The sequence below is a fragment of the Schistocerca serialis genome, chromosome 1 (assembly GCF_023864345.2).
Source record: "Schistocerca serialis cubense isolate TAMUIC-IGC-003099 chromosome 1, iqSchSeri2.2, whole genome shotgun sequence".
In the NCBI taxonomy this organism is placed as follows: domain Eukaryota; kingdom Metazoa; phylum Arthropoda; class Insecta; order Orthoptera; family Acrididae; genus Schistocerca; species Schistocerca serialis.
The window spans coordinates 886,499,919-886,525,060 of NC_064638.1; the positions used below are offsets into that span (position 1 = coordinate 886,499,919).

The 25,142-nt window shown below is 37.4% G+C and overlaps 1 protein-coding gene across 2 annotated transcripts in view; it reads right to left on the reverse strand.

Annotated features, from left to right (window-relative positions):
- Window positions 1-25,142, reverse strand: part of LOC126411167 (GATOR complex protein NPRL2-like) — a 117,064-nt gene that overhangs the window by 42,254 nt on the left and 49,668 nt on the right. For both annotated transcript variants that reach the window (XM_050081344.1, XM_050081343.1), the window contains one exon: window positions 18,113-18,242. In XM_050081344.1, coding sequence (XP_049937301.1) covers window positions 18,113-18,242 — 130 coding nt within the window. The remainder of the gene's footprint in view (window positions 1-18,112; window positions 18,243-25,142) is intronic.

The window sequence follows — 25,142 nt, forward strand, 5'->3', positions numbered from 1 at the left end:
TTCTGAGGGAATGTTGCCTACTCCATGCACATTCTTTCAACTTGTGATATTACACAAGAAGAATTTGACAGAGTACTAAAAAACACATCTCCCTACTTCATCTGCATCCAATTCCTTTTCCATTTCCATAACAACATCTTCAAGTCTGTTTCATTTTTACAGCCCTTCTGTACTGTGAAACACAACTAAAGGGTCACTTTTTTGAAACCTCATAACTGTCTCCCAGTGTGACACACAAGTCTGAAATTTGACTCAAAGGTGCCCACAGCCTTCTCCTATAATAGTGCAAAAGCATGGCCACCTGCAACATATCACCTTCAGACTCATCAATGTTTCAGACAGCAAGCTCTCAACACGTGCAAAAAAGGTCTAGAGCTCAGAATTTCATGTGAGCTATAAGACGGGTTAATGATGTCACATTGGAACAAATTTCACCACAATTCTGCCCAACAGCATCTTGGACGAGTCACATGACAGGAAAGTTATCACACCCCTTCTTACACACATTTCACCCATTCTTTCAATGCCTCTGCAATGCAGATCAGAATCGCAATGCCTAGCACTGAATTGCATGGCATATGACCTCCAAATCATGTGACAACCCACAATATGGCGCTGAGCAGAACTGTGGTAAAATTTGGTGCTAATGTGACATTGTTAACCCACCTTACACTTCACATAAACTTCTGAGATTTTGCCTTTTTTTTAGTATATGCTGACACCTTGCTGTTCAAAGCACCGCCAATCCTGGGGGTGATGTCGCAGGCCACCATGCTTTTAACCATTATAGAGGAATGTTGTAGGACCTTCAAGTCAAATTTCAGACTTTTGCATCCCAACAGGGTTTTGAAAATGTGACTCTAACTGTGTTGCACAGTGTATATATTTCTTCCACCATTCAGTCTTCTCTTCTTTGCTTTGTCTTGGCTTGCCCTCTGGCCTTTTGATATTCATAGAGGTGCTTCTCTTTCTCCAAAAGTTTCTTGTTAGAGAAATCTGAATCAGAAATTGTATGTACTTTAAGAATGGAAGACCACAGGGAGTATAGTTTGGATATACGTTAATGTAAAGATTAATCACATAAATGTGAAGTAATGAAGAGCTATTGGAGATGGTGATGGGAGTTAAGGTATTAAAAAAAAGGGGTGTATGTGGGTGTAGGACAAAGCCTAACAGAGACTGAGCCTAAGAGGGTTCTGGAGGCATGTGTTGTAGGGATGATACTCATCTGCACAATTCAAAGAAGCTGATATTGGAAAGGGATGTACAAAGTTGCTCCAAATTGAATTTGTCACGAAGCAGCCAATGAAGTCAAATATGTTACGCTCAGCAGCATACTTTGCCCCTGGGCAGTTAACTTGGCTCTATGCCACAAATGAGTGTGTTTATGTATTCATGTGAACAGCTGATTGGTAGTCATACTTTTTGCACAAATCCTGAAACAGCCCACATCACTTTTTTATTCATTTCTGATTACCCATTCAGTAAAACCACCTTTAGACCAGAATGTGTTGAGATGGGAACATTGGCAGGATTGATGTAGTAGTAACTCATTCTGAACACAGAAGTATGGACTCTGCAAGTTCATGCACTCACTAGGCCAAAATCTGAAGACTGCTTCAAGGCCAGTTTTTCACAATCAGTCGCTGAAGTTCCAGAGATACACTGTTCAAAATTATTGATATGCATTTTGTCATGTTACCGAATTTCATTTCACATCTACATCTGTACCCCACAAGCCACATTACTGTATGTGGTGAAAGGTGTTTCTGATACCATTATCAGTACTCCTTTTCCTCTTCCAATCATAAATAGTGTGTGGGTTGAATGACTATCGGTAATCCTCCAAAGGAACTCTTATTTTCATCTTCAACAACTCTTATTTATCTCATTTTCCTGTCAAGGTCAAGTCATGAGATGTGGGATGACATACTATGCAGCCAGCCACTCTTCTTGAAAGATTCAGACTCAGGCTTTTAATAGTAAACCTCTCTGTGATCCACAACACCTCTCTTGTCTGTCACAGGAGTTTGTTGAGCACCTCCATAATAGCCTCATTCTTTGTATACAAGCCCATGATAAAATGCACCAATCTTCTTCTGATCTTTATTTTTCTCCATTACTCCTAACCAACAAGAGTCACAGATTGATGAGCAATACTTGTGAATCAATCAGATTAGTATTTTGTAGATAGTTCTTTCATGGATGAATTACATTTCCTCAGGATTTTTTCCATGAATCTGTCTGTTGTCTGTTTTTCTGTAATTAGTTTTGTGTGATCATTCTGCTTTAGGTCAATTTGGATAGATACTCTTAGGTTGGATAGATACTTGGATAGCTACTCCTATCGTTGTTACAGTTTCCATTTTTCACCACTGCATAATCAACAGTTACAGGTCTTTCTGCTGTTTATGTGCAAAATATCACATTTATTTAAATTCAGGGTCAACTGATAATCCTTGGGTCAAGCAACAAACATCTGTAGGCTTCAACTGGATATCGTTTAAGTTTTCTGGTGTTTCTGCTTTCCTACATACAACAGAATCATCTAAAAACAGTTTCATGGAGCTTCCTGCGCTATCCACCAATCCTATAACAGTGCCTTGGGGAGTTCCAGAAGTTACTTTTATTTCTAATTATTTCTCACCCTTACAAATAATGGGTTGAATTATATCTGCTAGGTAGTTCTGAATCCAGTTACAAAGATGATCCAATACTTTGTAACGTCTTTTTTTTTGTTAATTAAGGACACTGCAGAAATGTCTTGAATGCCTTTTGACCACTTAAAGACCATGCCATCAGCATGTTTCCTGTCTGCACCTTGTCAGTGGACAGAGAGACTGAGTTTCACAATATCTTTGTTTGTAAAATCCATGTTGATTTCCACAGAGGAGATTTTTGTTCTACAGAATGGTCACAATATATGAGCATGAATGGCTTATAACTACATATGAGGCCTGTTTAAAAAGTATCTGACCTTTGGCCAGAAAAAATATTTCAAATACCTGACGGGGTTGGGACCCTAATCCCCTTCAAAGTAAGCCCCTTGTGCTTGCACACACTTAGCCCACCGATCCATCCACAGCCGGAAACACTTCTGGACGTCTTCTTTTGGAATGGTGTTCAGCTCCGTTGTCGTGTTCTGAATTATCTCTTCTCTACTCTCAAAATGAGATCCTTTCGGCGGAGCCTTTAATTTTGGAAACAAGTTGCAAGGAGCCATGTCTGGAGAATAGGGAGGTTGGTAAACAACTGGAATTCCATGTTTGGCCAAGAGATTTTGGATCAAGTGGAATGAATGTGTGGGAGCATTGTCGTGATGCAGTTGCCAGTTTTTTGCTGTCCAGATGCCTGGTCTTTTGTGCCGAACTGCATCACGGAGAACACCTTGATAGTACTCCTTTGTCACTGTTTATCCTTCCGGTGCGTATTCATGATGCACAATTTCAGGGAAATCACAGAAGACAGTCAACATCACTTTGATTTTGCTTCGTACCTGCTGCACTTTCTTTGGCCTTGGAGACACAGGATGCTTCCATTGAGATGACTGTCTTTTTTTTCTGGGTTTTACCTGTACACCCATGACTCATCTCCAGTTATCACGGTGTTCAAAAACCCAGGATCAGTGTTGATGGTGTCCAGAAGGTCCCGTGCAACGTCAAAACGGAGGTCTTTTTGTTCTGGCGACAACAACTTGGGCACGAATTTCGCAGCCACTCAGTGCATGTTCAAAGCATCACGCAAAATTGCATGTGCAGAATCTTTAAGCCACTAAAACCTCTTGGGCAATCTCCCACATGGTCAAATGATCTGCCATCACCAAATTTTGAACCCTCTCAACAACAGCTGCATCCAAGCAGTTTGGGGCCTGCCAAAACGCTGGTCACTCTCCACTGATGTGCGGCCATTTTTGAATCGGTTGAACCACTCCTTAATTTGTGTTACACTCATCACATCTTCTCCAAACACCTGCTGAATCTTTCAAATTGTCTTGCTTTGAGAATCACCAAGCATTAGACAAAATCTGATGCAGTATCTTTGCTCAACACGTTCAGTCATCTCGAGAGAATTGGTAATCCGAAGAACGCGTTGTGTAGCACCTCACTCAGCATCCGACAGGCAGCAACTGATGTGCTCGAAGGTGGGGACAAAATTCACTCGCTCCTAAAGGTCTCTTCCTTTACTGTGTACAGTGGTGCCACACTATTGTCTCTATTTTTCACGGGAAAATCAAATGTCAGATACTTTTTAGACAGACCTCGTATGTGTGTCTATCTGATGATACTTCTTGAAAATGAGAATGATCTGTGCTTCTTACCTATCTTTTGAATCATTCATTGCTCCAGAAACCTGCGAGAAAATGATACTAGGAGGAGGGCAACTTCTTGTATATTACTTTATAGATTCATACAGATACGTCATCATTACAGTTGCCTTTCCTCTGTTTATGAGATAGCCTATCCAATATCTGCTATTTCACATTTATGCAAAGATCAAAAAGGAGCCATATTGTGATCTTCTGCAGCTAAACAGCTTAAGAGGATTGATTTTGGTTTGCAGCCTTCTATCTGATCTTCTACCATAAAACAGTTCCAAAGATTGGATTCAGTATTTTGTCCACCACTCTGTCATCTTGTACTTTGGAGCCAGTATGATCACTGACTGAATAGATAATTTTGATCTATTTCATGACTTTACATAAGAACAAAACATCTTAGAAATTTTTGTCAGTTTGGTAAACAAAATTTTACTTTCATGTATGTTGAGTGCTTCTGACATTGCTTTCCTGATGCTACTTTTGTCTTTATTTGGCTTCCATTTATCAACAAGATGTTGATTTCGGTTACAACTGTCACAGCTCTTTGCAGTTGCAGTGAATTGTACTATGGGTACTAAACCAAAGTGGATCTTTCATGTACCTCACAATTTTTCTCAGCACATAAATATGCAAACTCTATTGTATAAGACTGACTCTTATCCACTAATATTATGAAAATTGACACTCATCATACAACAGAGATGCCGAGTCACAGATAGGCACAAAACACACACACACACACACACACACACACACACACACACACACACACACACACACACGCGCGCGCGCGACTGCAGTCTCAGGCAACTATAGTCTGAGTGTGGCTACTGTTGCCTGAGACTGCAGTCGTGTGTGTGTGTGTGTGTGTGTGTGTGTGTGTGTGTGTGTGTGTGTGTGTGTGTGTGTGGTCTAGTTTTGGCGACGGCCTTATGGGCCGAAAGCTTTATTTGTGACAGTCTTTTTGTTGTGCCAATCTGTGACTCAGCATCTCTGCTATATCATGAGTGGCAACTTTCCTTTCATAATACTGTTACACTCCATCCTGGATTTTCCATTGTTAGATCTTATCCACTGATACTTCACATCTCCATCCTGACGACAAATATTTGATGTTGACTGCTGAAACACGTATGTAACGTAGCAGCGATGGTGAGGCACGTTAAAATCTTTGACCAGAGAGCCTATTATCGTGGTTAGTCTGCACTTGACCGCGCGAGTGTTGCAAGCTGTTCGCTAGTTGTCATCATGCAGAGCAGTACGCTAGTAGTAGTCGTGGAGTACGCTAGTAGTCGTCATGCAGAGCAGTCGGTCAGTAGTAGCAGCTCAGTGCGGTTGTGTGATGTAGTCTGTCGGCAACACTGGTCAAGATGCTGAATGAGGTATATTGTTAATTAAGGTAATCATCAGTTAATGTAAAGTTTATTTATTGTAATTAATTTCCAACAAGTGCCCCAATAATAATTTTGATTTCAAAAGCAATTTTACAACAAAAAAAAAATTTTTATTTAATTGAACTAACGATTTCGTTCCACTTCCCTGAAAGAAAAGTTTCAGTTAAATTAAAAAAAAAAAAAAAAAGGAATATTATTATTTGCAATGCAGTTCCTCCAAGCCGTGCGCAAGAATAAGAGCAGAAATTTGACTAGCAGTTACAATGAGGTAAGAATTTAATTCTGATTTTTGCACAGGGCCAAAGACCGATATTTCGGTTTAATTGAATTATCATCATCACTGAGATTTCATTAGCACTGAATTGTTTTTCATTATTTTTGTGGGAGCTTACACCAGAGTCAGATTGCGAATTTCACATTTTTGTTGCCTTTGTCAGTACATTTCTATTAAATATTGTATTTTCAAATTTTGTGGGAAGGTTGCACTTGGCGACACCCAGTCCAGGATCGTATTTCGTTGAGAATCTTTTGAACAACAGTCAGATATCTGCTCTTATTTGCTTAAGTATAATTAGGATTTGGCGCTACGCTTTTACTAATTTTGTGACTTTCTTTCCACAGATCAACGACAATTCGTTTGCTCTGTTGTATTTGTGTGTTGTTTTTGCATTGTGCTTATTTGTTTTGTGAATATTTGTGACTATTGTAAAAATGCCGCGAAAGACTGTGAATAGTGTATCGCGAGGTATTACGAACGAAATTACTGGCTCAAACGACTTTACCAATAGGACATGTGACACGCAGTGTAATGATGTCAATCCTGCGTTCACTAACAATCAGTGTATTCCAACCACTAATGATGACTTTTGTCTTAATGATGAACAAACGAACTCGGTTATGTCCTCTGTTGATTTGACGACAATCGATGACGCGGGACGCTCTATTGTAATGAGCGCTGCCCAGCTTAACACACCCGATTTGGAAAATTCAAGTAACGTACAGACAAATTTGTCTAATGAAAATGAACAGGATACACAAAGTACGACGGATTTATTTAATTCCGAAATAATATCTGACAGTGTACATCCGACTGACAAACCTTTTTCCAAATCTCAGAATAACCAAATGGTTACAGTAAGCGAGAAAGTTCCAGATCCACCACTAAACAGCACAGAGAGTATAAACGCTAACTTTGGCTTTGAACAAATTATGGCAAGATTGCTACAACAACAATTTAGTGAACAGGACAAAAAATTTAATAAAATTGATGAAAATTTCAAACAACAGAATGAAAAATTAGACGACAATTCCAGACAGCTTAGTGAACCAATTAGAGCCGTTGCCGTGCAGTGCCATGACACTAAGGAACAGTTGCGCGCGGAAATTGAGGCTTGTTCACGAAAAAATAGCGAAGAAATTAAGTCTGTTGCGCAAGAATTAAGAGAAATGCAAACAGCCGCAACAGAAACACTCAGAGACGAAATTAGCGGAGTCGCTAAACAATGCTCTGAAAAAGCTACACAATTACGGGACGAGTTTAAAGCAATGACGGTAGAACTTTCGCGCACAATGGACGCAAAGATAGACGCGAAATTCGAACAGCAGAACACTCAGATTGACGAACGCTTTAATCTTCACATACAAAACAGTGATACGCGTTTCCGCAAATTTATTCAGGATCAAAATAAAGTCAAACGTCAGGTCATGGAAACAATCACTGCACAAAGACAAGAAGACAAACGTAAAATGTTTGCGAAAGCGAAGACGTATGTAGACAATAATATTGCTACAGTGTCCGATGAAATTAATTCCATCAAACAGTCGAACACAGAATTACGTGACGAAATTTCCAATCTTAAATTAAAAACAGATACACACACAGTAAATATTCAAACAGTGACCGACAGAGTCGAACAATTAGAACTAACACAGGATTGCGATGTCGTCAAAACTGACGTTAAAAAACTGAATGAAACTACGCGTAAATTGCAAAAACAGATTAATGCCACTGACACTAAAACCGATGATCAGGCAAAATTACTGACTGAAAAATATGATGAATTGGCCAGTCGTATTGATGCTATCGAAAGTGCTAATGACAATAAATCAGACGATACTTCACCGGTTTCATTTAACCAAACACCTGAATTTCAAAATTTACAGCAGACAATTAATGAGATCGATTCATCTAACAACACGTTACGTAGGAAGTTGTCAAATTTACAACAAGAAGTAACAGAGATGAAAAACATTTCAGTTAATAACATACCACAACAGACGCCACTTTATGAACATTTGTCAGACTCACGCAGCGCGTGTAATTTGGGTAATCTACAGAGGGTACGGGACATAGATTCTGAACAACCACAGTTCAATAGATTCTCTTACAATCCTGAACCTGTTCCATCACACAGAGACGATAATTTTGATTACAAACATTTTCTGTCAGTGAGAAAGTTTAAATTTTTTAAAAACGATAGAACGCAGATTCACCCACTGGATTGGATACAACAGTTTAGCTTTGCTTTTCCACCGACTTGGCCTGTAACACATAAACTTGAATTTATTTGCAATTTTTTGGAAGGCGAACCGGCAACTCGTATGAGACCGATCGCGAGGCAATGCTATTCAGTAGAGGAATTTCAGAATGCTTTTCTGTCAGCGTACTGGTCGAAGACGACACAGCGTGGAATTAAAGATCAGTTAATTAGCTTACCAAATTATGAGAACTCCAATTTTCCTAGTGTGACGCAATTTTTTGAGCACATGGTGCAACAGAACCAGTACCTAAGTGAGCCGTACAGTGAATCAGCACTTATACAATTATGCATCTCTAAATTACCACGGTCATTACGAGTGTCACTTCTAACGGGTCAGCAAAAAGAAAATATTTCAGCATTCAGAGATTTGTTACAGCTCTTGGAAGTACAACAATCTGGTTATTCTTTTGTAAACAAAAATTTTTCTTATAATAACCAAGGTCAACAAAAGTACAGCAATTATGATCAGACACGTAATTTCAATAGGAAAGATAACAGGCGCTTTAGGAACGACAACTACCAAAACTCTAATAACAGCCAAAATTCTAATTATCAATATCGTCAAAATTTTCAGCAACAGGAACCACACTTTAGTAACAATAGAGGTGTTTCACAACAACAACATCAAAACCAGCCGGTTAGCATACCTAACCAACAATGGAATGCACAAGGTCAACCAGGCTTTAATGTTTCGCCGCGTGCACGTATAGTCCCTGATACAAGAAATAGTAACGTACGGAAGCAAGGAAACAACTACGTACAAAGAAGACAGTATTTCAATTCCTATCGTAATGCACCGTATAGGAATGACTATTACGACAGACATAAAAACGATGAGCACAATTATCAGCGTACATATAATAACAGTCGGTCTCACCAACAGCAAAATTATATGCAAGAACATATTCTCATGAATGAACCCGACAGTAGGTACCATCCAGAGCGTAACACGTCTGGAAGAAGTAATAGAACAGTTGAAATAGTAGAAATGCCACAGAATCCTCCTAATAATAATAACACGTCAGATAGAATCTGACTAAATACTGCACAGGTCACATCTTCTAATAACACAAGCACTACCTTTGACACGCAAAATGTTGTTCACGAAAATGTAATTACTTTTGACGATATCAGAGACACTCTCTTGCAGGAAAGACCAGTTATTCAGAAAACCATTTCACATCCTGTTATCGAAATTAAAATTGGTTCATCGAAATTTTCAGCAGTAATCGATTCCGGATCACCTATATCAGTAATAAATGAGGAGACTTTTAATGAGTGCAACAAAGAGAATACCTATCCGACATTACCTTTAGGCAAAACAAAAGTAAAAGGAGCAGTATCGAGTAAAGGAGTAGACGTTAAATTGCAGACACATTTATCATTTTGTATTGGAGGTCATACTTTTCACTCTAATTTTTGGATTGTTCCTTTATTGACAACAGACGTTATTTTAGGTACGAATTTTCTGGTACAACACGACGCAGTTATTGATTTTCAGAATTCTTATTTAATGTTAAAGGATGAAAATGTACAACTTGCTTTAGAATTTCAGCACTCATTATCTGCGGAAGAACAAACGATTAACCGCACAGAGGTCATTTCCGCAACACGTAACATAGACTGTAATCCCACATTGTTCACGGATACGTACGTACACAGCTATAATACTCCAGACGAAGCTGACTACGAAGTAATGCAATTGATTTCTGATAAGGTTAAAGAGAGCAGTGCAACTACAGACGACGAACGAACACAGTTACACAAAATTCTTTTACAGCAAGCTCCAGTTTTTGACAACATTCCTGGTACTATGTCCGGATTTATGTATGAATTTCAAGTCAAACAGCACGATACATTTAAAACTAAGCATTATCCTATTCCGTATATTCATAGAGAACAAGTTAAAAAAGAATTGCAGGATATGCTTGACCAAGGAATTATAGAACCGGCAGTTAGTCCGTACATAAACCTGCTCCATATTGTTAAGAAAAAAGATGGCTCACTTCGCCTTGTACTTGATTCACGTCACATTAATGACATTATTATTAATGAAACAGATCGACCACAGACACTAGAGGAACTTTTACAGAAATTTCATGGTACAGCTATTTATTCTACACTAGATTTGAAATCGGGATTTTGGCAAATTCAACGTCATCCAAATTGTAGAAAATATACAGCTTTTCTCTGTTTTGGCGACTGTTATCAATTTTGCAAATTACCGTTCGGCTTAACTATTTCTTCTGCAGCTTTTATTCGCGGTTTGAACACAATACTTCCGACAGAACTTAAGGACAGAATTACGACGTATGTAGACGACATTCTTATCGCAGAAGCTAACTGGTCTGAACACAATATGATTCTTGAACAACTGTTACAAACTTTTCATGCACAAGGACTTACAGTTAATCTTAGTAAATCGCACTTTGGCAAAACTTCTATAAAATTTCTTGGACACGTAATTTCAGCAGAGGGCATTGCGCCTGATCCGGAAAAACTTCAAGCTCTACGTGACATTACTGTTCCTACGACGAAGAAGCAATTACGCAGTTTTTTGGGCTTAATTAACTTTTTTCGTAAATTTATTCACCATTCTGCTTTAGACACGCCTAGACTATGCCAATTAACAGGTAAAAACACTATTTGGTCTTGGGATAAGCAAGCACATTCTGAATTCATGAACCTGAAACATGCTCTGTTGAATGCACCACTTTTATCGCACCCAGACCTTACTAGAAATTTTTCCATTGCCACCGACAGTTCTAACACCGCTTTAGGCGTACACATTTTCCAGGAAATTGAAGAACATGGTTCAATAGTAATTAAAAACATCGCATTTGCAAGCCGCATTTTGTCACCTGCTGAACGAAATTACTCCGTTACAGAATTGGAAACATTATGTGTTGTATGGGCTTTCACGAGATTTAGGCACTTTCTTTATGGCAGACGTACCACCGTCTACACAGACCACAGAGCGATACAATTTTTACTTTCGGCTAAATTCACTCACGACAGATTAAGCAGATGGAAACTTTATTTACAGGAATTTAATTTTACAATAGTTCACATTCCCGGCACACAAAATGTTATAGCAGACGCACTATCGCGTTCTCTGAGCAACAATCAGCAAGACGTAGCAACCAACTTCTGCAAAGCAAATTTCAGTGTCATGTACATTCAGCAAGTAGCATTTGAAAATTTTATTTCATCGTCATTACAGGACATAGCACAAGAACAAAATAAAGACAACGTGTGGAAAGAAATTAAACACCTTTGGCAAGATAAGAATAATGTTACGATTAGAAACCACTACACTGTACGCAATGACATTCTGTTTCGCCGCTCTCATCCTGACAGCAACAATTGGTTATTATGCATTCCTGACAAACTGGTTAACAAATTAATCTGGTACACTCATTTAAGTTACGCACATTACGGAGCACGAAAATGCTTTCTTATACTGAGACAGAACTGTTATTTTACCAAAATGGAGAAACGTATACGACGAGTTTTAGCGTCTTGTAAAATTTGCCAGAAAGCTAAATCAGACACCACTTCACATATTCCTCCATTATATCCCATTATACCTGTTAAATTAAGACATATGGCCGCAGTAGACATTTTTGGTCCGATTCCCAGAACTAACAGAGGTTTTTGCTACATCTTTGTCGCTGTTGAGCTCACTTCAAAATTTGTTACTTTCACTCCATTACGCAAAGCTACTGCTAAAACTGTTTCGAAAGCATTTGTAAAACATTTTCTATTTCATGTAGGGCATGTGATGAAGGTAATTTCTGACAATGGATCACAATTTCGTAGTACTATATGGACACGTATGTTACGAGCTAGAAACATTTCTCCGATTTATATATCCAAGTACCATGCTTCTTCGAACCCCTGTGAAAGATTAATGAAAGAAATTGGTAAGCTGTGCCGAATATACTGCCACAAAAGACATATTGATTGGGATACACACATACTCTCATTCCAAGATGTAATTAATTCCATTCCAAATGAATCCACTATGCTATCTCCGTCTGTTATATTGAAAAACGTTGAACCACCAAACAAAATTAAAGAATTAGTAAACTTCCCCAAATGTCCTCGACTAAGACACCACGAAATAATTGACATTGCGCTGAACAACATCAAACGTGCCGCAGAGCACCGGAGAAGACAGCAAAAACAGGTTTGTAGACGCCGAGACTTTCACGTTGGACAGAAGATATTAGTACGTACACACTATTTATCCAGCAAATTAAAAGGTAAGTGCAGTAAATTTGAACTTCTATACGCAGGTCCATATCGGATTCGCAGCATCCCTCACCCCAATGTTGTACACGTCGAAACTTTGAGAACCAGAAAATCGAAAGGCAACCACCATATCTCAAACATTAAACCGTTTATTGAATGAAGACACTTTATGATTCAACACACTATGATGCCATTTATTAATGCAATTATATTCACATGACTAATTACTGATGATTATCGTATTTTTTCTTGGCAAGTGCCCGACAAGGTAAGGTTAGCAGGTCGCTTTTCTTGTCGTTACACATCAGACCGTGCACATTTTCCATTTTTTTGTGTATATGATTGTACTCCAGTTTTGTTTATATGCACTGTGAAATAGTTAAGGTATAACACACCAGTTGATTTTGACATTTTTTTTGCCCTATGATATCTCAACATCGTGACTGTTTTACATTTTTCTTTTTTGCTGCTGCATTGTATTATTCTCTGTACATTTTTTGCATCTGAACACTGTCAATGTCTTTGACATATTACGTTTTCTGTCATGTTATGCTGTATGGTTAATTGTGTCACCATAAACCAGTCATTATTTAGTGGGTATATGATTTAAATGCAAGACATTAATCTTTGTTCATCAATTTCAGAAAGAAATGATGCGTGTAAGAAATAAATTCAACAGAAATGGGAATTTCACCTACGGAATAAACGATAGAAGATGCAATAACTTTATGAGGAAGAGTAAATGGATCAGGATTAACAAGCATTAACAAGAATATACTATACTCATCGTAGAATAGCAGTCTTAACTAATTTTTTCTTTCAGAATACAAGGTGATTGATGCAGGCTGTCAGACAGAACTACACATCTCAGTTTTAGTGATGAAATATGCTAGAGATAAGGAATAGTTGTATAATGAGTAATGAAGTGATTTTTTGCAGATGATAATGAATGCTGATGAATAATGATGAAGGATATGCTGTTATGAATAATGAAGTTTTTCTTTACAGGTGATGATAATAATGAAGTTATGATAATGTGGATAATGAAGTGATGGATAATGAAGTTTTTTCTTTACAGATGAGGATAATGTTGAAGTTATGTATTTATGCTATGTAGTTATTTAAGTATTTGTTGCAGTTTGCTTTGACAGCAGGCGTTATATTGCATAGTAGGATGACGGAAAGTTTTGGAAAGGACAGCTATGGAACACATTTTTATACACATTTCACTACCTGTTAATTCGAAGTTCACTACTTTTCAGCATAGTATGCGTTTCTTCTTTCAGTCAATAATCCATTTTATATTTTTTTTTCAGGAGAAGTTTTTCATGATACTTACTAAACTTGTTACTTATTATACCTGTTCTAGTACCTGCATTTTTATTTTTTTACCCATTTATGTTTATCATTTATAAATGTGATCACATATACTGCCTTGTTACATAACCTTGCTACAGCTGACTCATGACGAATGACGTTAACCATCCTCATTTGCAGCAATAGGTCAAAAGCAAATAGTGTTATGCCTCAGCAATTAATTATCGATCCCAACGCAATGCATTGCTAACAAAAAAAATGTATTACCAGTCCCAAATAGTGATACCAGTTTGAGAAAGTTCTGAGTAATGCTGATCAGCTCTGAAGAGTATGTCACTTCAGTAATGACTTCTTAATGATACAAAAAAAAATATATAAAATAATGCTTTGTAACTGGCCAAAGACTGCCACTGTTTATTGTAATGAGACTACTTATAATGCCCATGATTATTAATGCTATGACTGTAATTAACTGATTTTTAATAATGACTTCGTAATGATCTGAATAATACTGAATGACGAACTATGTTTTATTCTATTCAATACTTGCTGGCCACTGAGTGCCAATAATTAATATCACTCAATGAATTGTTATTAATTATGCCATTAATTAGCTCTTGTTTTCAATGTTGATACTTTGTAACTGGAAAAGAATGCGACTGTTTAATAATGCTTTTTAATTAGGAGAAAGCTAATGATTATTACTATTGAAATGACAAATGATTAATTAATTATGCTATGCTTTATAATTGGGAAAGAATGTGATTGTTTAATAATGCTTTGCAATTAGAAGAAGGCTAATGATTCTTAATTATGCTATTGTTTCATAATGCTTTGTAATTAGGAAAAAGCTAATGATTCTTACTATATTGAAATGACAAATGATTAATTAACTATGCCAGACTTTGTAACTGGAAAGGAATGTGACTGTTTAATAATGCTTTGTAATTAGGAAAAGGCTAATGATTATTACTATTGGAATGACAAATGATTAATTAACTATGCTATACTTTGTAACTGGAAAAGAATGCGATTATTTAATAATGCTTTGTAACTAGGAAAAGAAGGCTACTGATTCTATGTAAAATAATTAATGAACATTTTTCTGTAATACTACATACTTGGTACAGAAATGTTCAATAACTGGGCTATGAATGCCGCAAACTACTAATGAAGACTGTAATTGTCAATATTATGTGACTTAATGTCCTTCACCTCATGAGCTAACTACCCTGAATTACTGCAATGTCCATTTGTCCTGTTTATCCTAGTGATCATGGAGCACTATATTTGGTTTTGCACTAATTCTACGTTGGTGTGCCTTGTAAGAGCGTGGTGTTGACACGACATGCTGTCCACCACCGTGAGCGATGAAGACGTTATTATGGTCCCACTGTTTGGTGTACCTAGTGTACTGCCAAAATGAAAACATGGAATATTACTACGACAGTTCAGTGTTTTGGCTACGCTGATAAATTCTGATGGGAAAAGAACTTCAAATTGTGTCACTTGGTATTGTACTGCTGTGGAAAGATATGGACTTTCAGAACAGCTGTGTGCAATCTAAAGTGCTACAACCATGATGCAATCCTTCCCTTTCCTATCCTAATTCTTGTCACATAGTGAAAATCATTTTTTGCTAACATTATTTATGTTCATGGATTATACATTTTTTTCGATTCGCTGAACTCCAGTGCGAGTACAGTTATGTCACTTGTTGATATGATTTTTTGCTATTATGTTTATTTATTGCGAAAATGCTAAAGACATTTTTGATTTGTTCTGAAGTACAGTATATGTACACTCTTGTCTTTTATATTGTATATACATTTTTTTATTTTAATGATATGTTCTGAACTACAGTGCATGTGCACTTATGTTAGGTGTTAATATGTTTTCTACTGAACTTCAGTGCCTGTGCACTTTTCTCATTTTTCAATATGATTTGTACTCATTCTGTATGTTCAATACTGTACGTATGCACTTATGTCATTTGTTAAGAATTTTTTCAGTGCCTGTGCACTTTGTCATCTGTCAAATAATTTTTATATACAGTTTTCTGATTTACTACTATGTTTTGTACTCACATCCTGTCTTTGTCTGATATATTTTGTACTCGGTGCGTGTGCACCACATTTAATTTATGTACTAAATTTGAATATTCTGTAAATTGTAAAAATTTCTTGCGATGGCAAGTCCAAATGACTCACCATCGCTGCCAAATTTTTGCCCCCCCAGTGGAGGGTTATGAAACACGTATGTAACGTAGCAGCAATGGTGAGGCACGTTAAAATCTTTGACCAGAGAGCCTATTATCGTGGTTAGTCTGCGCTTGACCGCGCGAGTGTTGCGAGCTGTTTGCTAGTTGTCGTCATGCAGAGCAGTACGCTAGTAGTAGTCGTGGAGTACGCTAGTAGTCGTCATGCAGAGCAGTTGGTCAGTAGTAGCAGCTCAGTGCGGTTGTGTGATGTAGTCTGTCGGCAACACTGGTCAAGATGCTGAATGAGGTATATTGTTAATTAAGGTAATCATCAGTTAATGTAAAGTTTATTTATTGCAATTAATTTCCAACAAGTGCCCCAATAATAATTTTGATTTCAAAAGCAATTTTTTTATTTAATTGAACTAACGATTTCGTTCCACTTCCCTTAAAGAAAAGTTTCAGTTAAATTACAAAAAAAAAAAGGAATATTATTATTTGCAATGCAGTTCCTCCAAGCCGTGCGCAAGAATAAGATCAGAAATTTGACTAGCAGTTACAATGAGGTAAGAATTTAATTCTGATTTTTGCACAGGGCCAAAGACCGATATTTCGGTTTAATTGAATTATCATCATCACTGAGATTTCATTAGCACTGAATTGTTTTTCATTATTTTTGTGGGAGCTTACACCAGAGTCAGATTGCGAATTTCACATTTTTGTTGCCTTTGTCAGTACATTTCATTGTAGGGAGGTTACGTTTGGCTCCCATTCATTTATTATTTCTGTCTTTAAAATTTCGGTGGGGAGGTTACACTGCTCAGATAGTGTCAATCTTTTTCCTATCACACTTGCAAAGCAAAAGTATTTTTTTACCTTTCTTCACATTCCTTTTAACACTTCATAGATATTGATGCTATAACAGCTTTATGATCATTGATTCCCACCTCTATTTTAACTTATTTGAAAAGTCATTTAGTTACTAGTTAGATCTAAGAGGTAGGCCAAAAGATTCCAGTTCTTTGACTAACTGCTTCAAGTAATGGTCAGAAAAGAAGTTCAGAACAATCACATTCAAATTCTACTCGTGGAACAAGTTGTAATTGTATGACTCTCATCTTCTATTACTGACAAGTTGAAATCTACCTCTGTTACAATAGCATGATCAGAAAATTTTCACATGAAATTCTGTAAGCTTTCTATGTCGCCACAGCTTCTGAGGGAAATAGTTCAAAAAGAATTCAATTACCATGCCTGGTTAAGTTTCACATTTACTTTCATCCAGATTATTTCGAATACAGAATCTGTAATGACCTCACTGCACTGACTTCAAATTCCATTTCTATCAGCTAATTTTTTTAAATTTAAGTCATTTGTTACCTATCCCAATGACAGGATAAACAATGGTCCTCTACCAAATTCATTCTCCCATTGGTGTTATTCCCACATACCTCACGTGTGAATATCCACTTGTAACATTCAAAAATAATTAGAGGGAACATCAGTGAGACTGAAAACTTGAACTGAGTCTAAAGACATGCTCAGATAGGCATTTTTAACACAACTGTTTGTGATAAGAGACCTGGGTATGACTCATGGTCTGGCATAAACTTCCACAGTTATGACACATTCACTAAAAAGAAAATCAGTTATTGACATTGCAGAAGGTTTTCATAAACCTTATGGTCTTTATTTTATACTCCCATTTTTAAATGCCTCCACTGCTGTCATAGTCTTGTTACAGCGTAATACTCCACTTTTTTCCTCGGTGACCAACACACGAGAACTCTATCTAATGTGTGATAACCTACAGCACAAGATACATACATATCTTTATCAGTAACATAGCAGGGAAGTTCTGGTAGAATGTAAATAACAGAGTAACGGAGACTAATCACCGAAAAGCAGAAATGGTGAGTCATCAACAGGCACACGCAACAGAGACAGAAAACTTGCTAGAAATCAGAAGAGAGAGTGTGTGTGTGTGTGTGTGTGTGTGTGTGTGTGTGTGTGTGTGTGTGTGTGTGTTTGACAAGTTACACATCACATAATATACAGAGAAGCAAATGAGAAATTTTGTACCGACCAGTCAATGTGCACATTCGATGAGTATTCAGATCATGGAGAATCTGTCTCAACATTCGCACAAGCCTTCCATGATCCCCTGCTTTCTGATTATATTTGGACAGAAAATGATTTTCAACTTCCATGGCCATCTGAAAAAGGTAAAATCCAATATTTCAGAAAACTTTGAAGTATAAGTACCCTGCTGGATATAGATCAGATTAATATGATGGGTTCAAAATAAACACTGGTAAAGGAGACAAATACTACATAACAGCAATGAACAACTTTAGTAAAGTAATTTTAACAGACTTTGGAGTAGTACAGATGGCAAGATTTTAGACAGTATAACCATGTCAGAAAGCATTCCAGCATTTAACTATAGGGATTTATGAATGCCACAGGAAATCCAAGGCTGAATGGCCACCAGTAATTTAAATGCCATTCCTCCAAAATATGAGTCCAGCAGCCTAATCATTGCACTTCACAAACAATTCACAGGAAGGAAGAATTCTTTAATAAAAACTCACAGCTACACAGGCAACCTTATGACATGCATGCCAAAAGTCATTTGTCTGATGGAGTGTAAAATGCCATTTGTTTGAAAAGGCCACCTGTCACCAATCAGTGGATATCCAGTTCTTATACTGGCATTCAAATTCCAGCCTTCGTCGCTGATAGACACCAGTCAGCATTGGTCCATGAACCAGGCCTTCACTGAGTGGTTGTCAAGGAGATACGGTTAGTAGCCACTTGTTTCGTCTGGGTGGTTAGTTGCTCCTGTCCTCTATGGCCTGCAGTGCACCATTGTTGCCTCGGCTCCAGTTTTGGACAGCACCCTTTTGTAATTCATTGTATACTTTAACCACAGTGGCACGTGAACAGTTTACAGACTTAGCCAATTTCAGAAACACTTCAACACTTGGCCCAAGAGCTAATGATCGTGCCCTTGTGGATACCAGATAAATTGTTCCATTTCCTCGTTATGACAAAGACTGCACAATTTTCCATGCCGCCCCCCCCCCCCCCCATCCTCCTCCAACATGCTTTATATACCCCTGACTGCTAGTGCTGCCACTTGCCATCTCTCAGTGGTTATTGTATATTAATGTCTAACACAGGCATTGGTCACATTAATGTGAGTGGACTGTGTATGTTGTTGTTAGGTTTTTCAGTTTCAAAGATACATTCAGTGAAGAGATGTAGATGCAACGACAGGAAATGAATTTTTGTAAGATTGCGTTTTCAATCCTAAATCCTCAGATGTTCATGTTCAATTTTGCATCTTAAGATTGTACTAGAAAAAATTAGGCAACTGCAGAAATTTTTAGAATTCCATGGAAGGGAAGCCTCACTCTTCTAAACCCATACAACAAGTAGTAGTGGTAGTGATAGTAGTAGTAGCAGTAGTAGTAATCATCATCATCATATACAATTTCTCATCACAGGTAGGGTCTGCTTGGAACAAGTCACTGCTTCTCTGCTTCTTCTCTCATCTTCACACCACCTCTCTGTCACTACTGTGGACCAAATGCTTCCTTCCACTCCTTTTCGCTACTTGTCCTTTGGGCATTCCTTGGTCTCTTACCAACTTCATCTCAGGTACCATCCTAGGAATCTTGTCTCATCCATTTTCTTCACATGCTCATGCCAATTTCAAATTTTTTCTTCTGCCTTGTTTTGTTTTGTAGGGGTTCCTCATGTTTTATTTCCTTAACATTTCATTTTTCATTATTTCAATTTTTGTTACTCTACCTGACTTCTCAAAAACTTCATTTCTACTTGCTCACATTTTAAATCTTCCTCTTTCCTTCAGGACTTAGGTTTCTGCAGTGTAGAACACGACTGGTATATAATATGTTTGGTATATTATCTTTTTACTTTTCTGGGTCAATTTTTGTTCTGTAACATTTCTCTCACATTCCTCATAACATTGTTAAATCAATTAAATGAAACTATATGGTTCCAGAGACCATTTCAAGTCTCAAGCATCTTTAAGTATGTATGCAGACTGAAGTGATGAATGAAAATTTGCACCAACTTGGGATTCAAACACAGATCTCCTCCTCACTAGGCAGATGCTCTAACCACTTTGCCATCCTGGCATAGTGGCCAGGTTCGAATCCTGGCCTTGGAGCAAATTTTCATTTGTCATTGCAGCCTACATGTATAGATCATTAGTAACATGCTTTGCACATTTCTTAAACTCTCTGTCATTCCTTCCATTTTCATGTGCTATACAGCTACTTGCAGTTTCCCATCACTTTCATCTGTTTCCCAGTTTCATATTAATGCCATCTATGCACATTCCATTAGGTCCTTTTTTATCTATAGAATCCAGCATAGAATGTTCTTGATCAATCTATCACTACACTCTCTGCCCATCTCCTTTTCATTTTGTTACAGGCATAATTAAATGTTTAGTTTAAATCAGTTTACTAATATTTTTGTTTCTTTCCCTGTCTAAGCTCAAAAATTCCCCACAATAGGAAAAAAAAACTTTTGTACTGTTTCAAATTTTTGTAGTAAAGTGCTCTGTTCCCTATGCTACATACTGCTTTAAATTTGTATATATTTTCCATCTATCTATACATCCACTGCTCAGGCAATGGACTCATTACAGTGGTAACACCAGCTCCTGTCAGATCACCAAAGTTAAGCGCTGTCAGGCTGGGCTAGCATTTGGACGGGTGACCATCCGGTCTGCCGAGTGCTGTTGGCTAGCTGTTATGAGGCAAACTGAGGACCTACTTCATCAAAAATTATTGGCTCCAATCTCGTAAAATGACATACAGCCAGGAGAGCAGTGTGCTAACCACATGCCTCCATATCCGCATCCAGTGATGCCTGGGGGCTGAGGGTTACATGGTAGCCAGTCAGTACCATTGGGCCTTCATGGGCTGTTTGGGTAGAATTTAGTTTTTATATATCCATTGCTCAGTGAGCAATATTCAGTTTTGAATATTCTGTGACTGAGTCTAGGATTTCCTTTACAGCCACACTGAAAGCTTTATATTAAAACCGAAGTTTAGTTTAGCAGAAGTACTCCAGGAAGATATCTGGCACGCTACTTTAAAAATATGTGCCATGAACACCAAAATAAAATTTACATTGGATACGATAATACTGAGGGTCCTCAACTTTGTGAATTTTAGCATTCTGAAGTCCAATGGTAAATGTACCTTTATCACCTTTAGAAAACTGACATGCACCAACATTGTAATCCATGCAAAATCCTGTCCTCCCATAGAATTTAGAGAAGTCTGTAATGTGAAAGATGTTCATTTCTGCTGCTATCACAAAAAAATCAGAAAATTTTGAAGCATATCGTTAGAACAAATGAATATGGAAGACAGAAACTAAATGAAATAGGAAAGAAAATTCTGTTCGCATGAAATACCATGGCATAACATCCGATAAAACTTACAGGTCCCTGTGAAAAAGAAAATTAAATGTTGGCTTCCGAACAGAAAATACAGGGGTATTACAAATGATTGAAACGATTTCATAAATTCACTGTAGCTCCATTCATTGACATATGGTCACGACACACTACAGATACGTAGAAAAACTCAAAGTTTTGTTCGGCTGAAGCCGCACTTCAGGTTTCTGCCACCAGAGCGTTCGAGAGCGCAGTGAGACAAAATGGCGACAGGAGCCGAGAAAGCATATGCCGTGCTTGAAATGCACTCACATCAATCAGTCATAACATTGCAACGACACTTCAGGACGAAGTTCAACAAAGATCCACCAACTGCTAACTCCATTCGGCGATGGTATGCGCAGTTTAAAGCTTCTGGATGCCTCTGTACGGGGAAATCAACAGGTCGGCCTGCAGTGAGTGAAGAAACGGTTGAACGCGTGTGGGCAAGTTTTACACGTAGCCCGCGGAAGTCGATGAATAAAGCAAGCAGGGAGCTAAACGTACCACAGCCGACAGTTTGGAAAATCTTACAGAAAAGGCTAAAGCAGAAGCCTTACCGTTTACAATTGCTACAAGCCCTGACACCCGATGACAAAGTCAAACGCTTTGCATTTTCGGCCCGGTTGCAACAGCTCATGGAAGAGGATGCGTTCAGTGCGAAACTTGTTTTCAGTGATGAAGCAACATTTTTTCTTAATGGTGAAGTGAACAGACACAATGTGCGAATCTGGGCGGTAGAGAATCCTCACGCATTCGTGCAGCAAATTCGCAATTCACCAAAAGTTAACGTGTTTTGTGCAATCTCAAGGTTTAAAGTTTACGGCCCCTTTTTCTTCTGCGAAAAAAACGGTACAGGACACGCATATCTGGACATGCTGGAAAATTGATTCATGCCACAACTGGAGACCGACAGCGACGACTTCATCTTTCAACAGGATGGTGCTCCACCGCACTTCCATCATGATGTTCGGCATTTCTTAAACAGGAGATTGGAAAACCGATGGATCGGTCGTGGTGGAGATCATGATCAGCAATTCATGTCATGGCCTCCACCCTCTCGCGACTTAACTCATGTGATTTCTTTCTGTGGGGTTATGTGAAAGATTCAGTGTTTAAACCTCCTCTACCAAGAAACGTGCCAGAACTGCGAGCTCGCATCAACGATGCTTTCGAACTCATTGATGGGGACATGCTGCGCCGAGTGTGGGAGGAACTTGATTATCGGCTTGATGTCTGCCGCATTACTAAAGGGGCACATATCGAACATTTGTGAATGCCTAAAAAAACTTTTTGAGTTTCCAAAAACAGGGGTGTTAACTGTTATAAACACATACATTCTAAAAGCCATATTGCTTGTGAAAAGACTGCACCCAAACACTTATTCGGATTAGCACCAGTACAATACTAGAAATAAAGAAAGATTTTACATCGGCAGCCACAGAACAGCACTTTACAAAAAGGGGTCCCACTACGCAGGTGCAAAATTAGCTAATGCACTGCCTAGTGCAGTCATGGCTCTTCCTACAATTACACTGAAACATTAGCTTATGAAATTTTTAGTAAAACACCCTTTCTACACATTAGAAGATTATCATACTTATATGAACAACAAATGCTTTGTGAAATTATGTAAATAGAAATCAGTAAACATCTTATTGTAATTTTGTTGTAAATTAATGACGTGTTCAGAAGAATGTGTCTTGTGTATTGTACAAATAACTGTAATCATTACTGTTTCTTTGTACATGTGCAGTGTACCATTCGATGTTGAGTAAAGCTATTATTATTATTATTATTATTATTATTATTATTATTATTATTATTATTATTAACAACTGCCGGAAGTAATATTTTGGGCAGACGGTTTGAACATTCAGAACTCATTTTAATTAACATACTTACAAACAAAATAAAACTGCACTATCACAAATATGTCAATACACAACCATATTATATCACACAGGAGCACTAATAGGGAGATTATGCATGAAGTCAACATCAGCGGTAGTGAGATGTACTGAAGGGGCTTTAAATATATTACACTAAAAGAAAATGAGCAGTTAAGATATTAAATAGAAAATGAGTTTTTCCAGAAAGCTTATTTCAGCATTTACAATGACATTCTTCACTATATTTAGAGTGCCTGATGTTTCCCTAATTCCATAAACATGAAAGTGGGAGATTTTTTGTTTGAGGGAGTTAACTATATTCTTACTTTTTTTGACGGATCATGAAGTAATTCTGAATTGGCTGCATGGTATAACTTCTCGGATGCACTCTATTACTTTATCCTGTGAACTTCCCACACCCATCTTCTGAACTATTTCCAGAAAGTGATTAATAAATATATTTGCTACTTGACCGCTATTACCTATTTTTTGCTGATTTTTATTCAAGTAAGTTCTCACAGTCCTCAATTTTATACTGCTCACATTGCTTTAATTTTATCACCTTAACTGCTAATTCCATTTCCTTAAGAAAACTCAGTGTTTCTTGTAATGAGTAAACAGTTCCATGTGTGTGTTATGTCCTCACCACTTTTCTTGTACTTTCTTTTTTCCTCCCACATGAAATTTTGATTCCTTCTGTAATCCATGGCTTTTTTATGTCTTTTGTACTGTTTCAAATTTTTGTAGTAAAGAACTCTGTTTCCTATGTCACATATTGCTTTAAATCTGTGCAGATTTACATCTGTATGACTAAAGATGTGGTTGACAAGGCCAAACTTTTTTCGTTAGGTCTAAGAATATTCCTGTTACTTGCATTTTATCATCTGTAGATTTTAAAACATTGTACATACAGTTGTATACAGCAGTGTCTGTTGATTTCTGGATTCTGAAGCAACACAAGCAAGCCAGAATATTTTTTTATGTAAGTTTGTCAATCTATTGTCGATAATATACTGTAATACCTATGAAAAGCTGAAGGTCAAAGTAATTGAAAAACAATTACACACATTATCTTTCTCTTCCAATATGTAAAAGGGTACAGTTTTGGATATTTTTTGTAATTCTGAAAAAAAAAAAAAAAAAATCCTGACTGTAGTAAGCTAGTACAAAGATGGATAGAAGATTCAATTAGCTATGGCAAACCTTTATTTGTAAACAGGCTAGGTTCCTTGACAGATTTACAGTTTCTTCTCTCCTTACATCTACATACATAAAAAAATCAGTTGTCATGTGTATGAAAGATCATCATCCGAGAATGACTTGACCAATTCAGTCGATTTTATTTTACTTTATCTTGTTTTGTGCTACATTCGTAATTGTGGACAGTAATGGTATTTTTGGAATGAAAAAGAAAAAAAACTGCTTTCAGTTTGACAGTCCTGCTGTCATGTTTACAAAATAACAAAAAAATCATTTTGACAGTTTTTTTTATAAAACATTGTTACCAAAACTCTTGGAAAGATATTGACAGATTTATTTCACATTTTTACATGATACTCTGCTGAACATTCAGACGGAAATGGACATAGAGAGGGTGGAGGTGGAGATGAATAGAAAGAAGGGGAAAGAGGTTATGCACAAAGAGATGGGGGGATGAGGAGATGTATGGAAGAGAGGGGGTTCCCATACATGTTTAGCACTTGCAAACCATTGCTGGGTGCACTAATTGGTAATAAAAG